Here is a 4311-nt window from a genome sequence, read left to right as displayed (position 1 = left end):
TTACTATATAACAAATATAATTCCAAAATCTAACCAAGCGTAATCATATTGTCAGTAGTTTCGGTAAGGATCTGGTGGTTGCTGATGGTGGCCTCGGGTACGATGTGGTGGGGGCCGACGAGGCAGTATGTTAGGTTGCAGCCGGGCTCTATATTGGCGCCTGTGTACACAACGCAGTCTTGGAGGACGCAACTGGAAAGAAACGTAATGAACATGGTCAAGGCATACTCATACTCATCTTTATTGCATATCACATTGTATCTTAACCTATTACCAGGCGTGGCTCACTCCGCGATTTCGTCGCTATGCTACAGGTAGCTAAAAGTACATCTGTTTGGCCCCAATTTTGGGGTTTGCCATAAGCCGCGCGTGGCCCTGTCGCCACCTAGCGGCCATATCTGTGCTGATCGTAACTGACGCGTTTTGTTAGGGAGTGAGTCTTCTGTACGTAGTACTATTATTTATTCTGTGCTATTACATAGAATTGTGTACAACATGACACCCTGTAGGGCACAGCAAACAGTTTCTTCAACTTCTTCAAGAGGAGATCGAGTTTTTTTGTACAAGATAATTAGATAATTAGGCAATTTGTATGTTGCAGTATTTCAAGACTGCCAAACATCACTGGAGATAGCTGTATTGAAATTATACCTGCCTAAATGTCCTGCCAAAGTGAAAGTTGAATTGCCAAAAAAAGTAGGTAATTTATGTAAGGTAATTTCGACTGCGGGATAATTTCAACTTATCGAAATATCTTCTATGTTTTACATCAGACGTCGCAACCTTTTAGCAGCCAAGGGCCAAATAGTAGTTACCGAAGTTGACGCAGGCCGCACTTTGTTAATATTTATGAATTTATCAGATATTGTCATTTGTCAATATTACATACAAAATAGCCATGGAAGGCTCGCGGGCCGCAAGTGAAATCTTCGCGGGCCGCTTGTTGCCGACCGCTGTTTTACATTATTGACCATGGCATATATGTCAGATAGTGAAAAAGATGCGTTGTGTGTGACTCTAGTTAATAATGTAAAACATGTTTGTCTTTGTAAACTAAAACTTGATTATTGGATTGGCCTGAAGAAAATCAAATTTTACTTTACGAAATTATAAGCGTCCTGAGTGCCTAGTTAAGGTGACAGTTGCTTGCGATACGATAATGAAACACTTTGTGTCTCTCTATCAACCTTCCACATAAGTGCGATAGTGACAATTGCTTTTCGTTTGCTACAGAGCGATTGGCATGTTAGCTACGCACCCAGATCAGTTTCATATTGTATGGTGGCAAAACTGTAACATATTAACTACTTCTGCTTCATAATCACTATAGGCAGGCTTGTTTGAAAGTGACACAAATATTTCTTTCAACCGCAAAGGGTAACTTGTCTAACTAATAAAAATGTGTACAATACTACTCACCTTTCTTTTATTACAACATTATTCATCAATATACAGTTAGTCAATCTAACTTTGTTATCAATAGTACAGTTGGCCCCAATAATGGTGTTTTTGATTGAAGTCTTCTCGCTGACAACACTCTTGTCTCCGACTATGGAGGTTTCATCTATCTGCCTCGTTTTAACTTCACTTGTTGGATAGAATCTTTCTGTTAAAGGAGAACCAGTCAGCTCTTCCCATTTTGAGAGTATCTGAAATTAAAGAAACACTAACTTAAATAGGGTGGTATTTCAATTTCAAACTATCTAATTTCTTTGTTCATGTCCAATGTGTATTCTGTCTCACATTTTGTTGTATGAGAGAGTGAGACGCAATGACATTGGACAGGTGGAATAACACCCATGGCTACATCTCATCTTAGTTCTTAAGATAAACCCTTTATAAGGCATACACTTGTCAAAAATTATGTAAAATTGATCCCTAACACTTTGAAACAAAGTTCAAAATCATTTTGGGAAATACCCAAAATTCCCTCTGCCTTATAAAGGCATAAGTTCACTTATGTCTACTTTATTGTGAGTTTGCCTGCAATTATTTGTCCTGGGATTGAATTTTGAATCCTGGTAAGGCTATTTAAACATATGATGAGCATGTATATTTGTTCCCAATGTCATTGCCTTGTGCTTCAACATTCCTTTTTTGTTACCAAATGTGTAAGGAAATCTGGTAACAAAAAAGGAATGTTTCTTAGAAACTTTCTGGGACATTTTGGGAAATATGGTGGAAGTTGTTCAGCTTCATGTACTATACTAGCATACCAATTTTTATACAAATCGAAATTTACAAATTTTTTGGGAATTGCTCTAATATTCTATTGGTTAATTTATTCTATTTATTATGTGTAGTCAGTGAAAACCAGATTTAAACAACTGGGTTATATGATATTAAAAATCTTAAAATATTAATGCACATACCTTACTGTTTGATAAATAAAAAGCTGAAAGTGTGTTAACACGAATACCATAAGTATTCTTCTCTGCAATATGTGCATAGCATCTGAGTAGGTCATTATAATATACACCTTTTGTTCCGAGCTCATGGTCATTGTAATGGGACATCTCTCGGATCTGGCTCTCGTAGCCATGCTCCACTGCATAGTCGAAGATATCCTTCGAAATATCAAGGTTTTTCTCAGAAAATCCCTTTTTATCCGATGGATTTTTTGGCTTGCTTAGTTGTTTCTTAACAATGTGCGGTACCAGTTCCCCCTTTAGCGATATAAACTTATCAGCCTCTACTAAGTAATTTACAACCCAGTGCTTCATCACATAGACATGGGCATCCAGCAGCCTGCTGTACATGCTTATTGAATTGAATTTTTTTATAATGAGTCTCGGTAAAGTGACATTATCTTCAAAGTCACTCGCACTGGCTACAAAAACAAGTCTCTGGGTTTCTTTATCTATGCAAACTAGGTCTCTGTCAGGCTTAGCCTTAGTTTTAGGACCCGGCAGTTCAATCCACTCTTCAGGACCATTGTTGAAATATAGTGCTGTAAGTGCTGCATCGTGCTTTCTGTACAGGTTTAGCACTTCATTGAGATTTATATTAGTGATGAGATCTCCGGAGATAACCAAGAGGTCTGTGACAACTCTACTGTTGATGTGTTTAAGGGTGTCCGCTGTGCCCCAGTCATCATCAGACGGTATTACTATGAGTTCATATTTAATCTTTAGCGGGCACCTTTCTAAAGCATTGAGGATGTTGGAATTGTCTTCATCCAGCACCACAATTAATGTTTCTGTAATGGAGAATGCAAATTGGTGAGACAATATTCTGTACTGCTAATTTAAATGGAAATATTATTCAAAGATAATTTTATACCATTCAATTGAAGCTGAATTTTAAAAATACACCGTGTGTTTTGTGGGACAGTATTCTTAAACATTAATTTAGCTGATTTGATCATAGTATATTGCAAGGAATATGCAATATGTGTAATATACTGAAAAGTTATGAAACATGCTTAAGTAATAATAACATTAGGTATACAAGTAAATTGGTTGTGTAATATAAAATACTCATGCGTTATTTCATTTGCATTAAAATATGTTCTTATACGATTTTACCTTGGAAGCCCATTTTCTCCAACAAATGCAAAGAATACCAAAGCACCGGATACGGTCCAACTGGGAGTAGGCATTTCGAGACAGACCCACCAACGTCCGGCAGCCGAGAACCTCTGCCCGCTGCCAAGACTACAGCTTGAAATTCTGGATTCTTGTGCATTTTCACACGAAATCACTTCTTATAGGTTATGTATTAAAACAACTTTATTTTGGTGCTAGTAAATGTTAATATGTTATAAATATATGGCATGTGCAAATTTTCTTTAGATTATTAATAGCAAAGAAATATATGTTAATTTGTATTGCTGAAAACGCTAAAACCCACTTTCAACAAATAACAATAAGTACGTGTAGTGACTGACATCACTGACACAGACACAGTGACAGTAGTGACACTGACATTTTAGCGTGCGCTGTGCGTTCTGATTCTGCAGTAATAGTACATTGTGTATTAAGGGCGGGAAATAAGAAATTACGAACGAGTGTCAATTTTAAGCCCGACGCGAAGCGAGGGCTTAAAATGTTCACGAGTTCGGAATTTCTTTACCGCCCGTGGCACACACAATGTTTTTCATCACACTTGTAAGGAAAAAAAGGAGAATTAATAAAAACAAACTTCTGTATAAAACACTTTTCCGCCCTAGGGCGAAAATTTCAATTTCCCGCCCGCAAGCCCTACGTGTAAATAAGTGTTTTTCATCACACTTGCTCGGAAAAGATTTTTTCCGCCCTAGGGCGAAAATTTCAATTTCCCGCCCGCAAGCCCTACGTGTAAATACATCTT

The 4311-nt window shown here is 37.5% G+C and overlaps 1 protein-coding gene across 1 annotated transcript; it reads right to left on the bottom strand.

The window, feature by feature from the left end:
• On the bottom strand, nucleotides 1-3884 carry LOC134665975 (translation initiation factor eIF2B subunit gamma). Its single transcript, XM_063523034.1, has 4 exons — nucleotides 3528-3884; nucleotides 2373-3199; nucleotides 1420-1649; nucleotides 1-192 (listed from the first exon to the last, which is right to left on the bottom strand). The coding sequence occupies exons 1-4, from the start codon at nucleotides 3685-3687 to the stop codon at nucleotides 30-32; spliced, it is 1380 nt and encodes a 459-aa protein (XP_063379104.1). The 5' UTR covers nucleotides 3688-3884; the 3' UTR covers nucleotides 1-29.
• Between the last annotated feature and the right edge of the window lie 427 nt (nucleotides 3885-4311).

This window comes from Cydia fagiglandana, chromosome 7 (assembly GCF_963556715.1).
Source record: "Cydia fagiglandana chromosome 7, ilCydFagi1.1, whole genome shotgun sequence".
NCBI lineage: Eukaryota > Metazoa > Arthropoda > Insecta > Lepidoptera > Tortricidae > Cydia > Cydia fagiglandana.
Note: the sequence above shows the minus strand (reverse complement) of the source record. Positions and strands in the feature narration are given on the sequence as shown.

Bases quoted from the DNA above. Each gene is read 5' to 3' on its own strand.
- LOC134665975 (XM_063523034.1), bottom strand. From the start codon at position 3,687: ATGCACAAGAATCCAGAATTTCAAGCTGTAGTCTTGGCAGCGGGCAGA. The intron at 1,650-2,372 runs GTATGTGCATTA...CTTTAATTTCAG, and splicing joins TTTATTTATCAAACAGTAAG to ATACTCTCAAAATGGGAAGA. The intron at 193-1,419 runs GTGAGTAGTATT...GTTTCTTTCCAG, and splicing joins AATGTTGTAATAAAAGAAAG to TTGCGTCCTCCAAGACTGCG.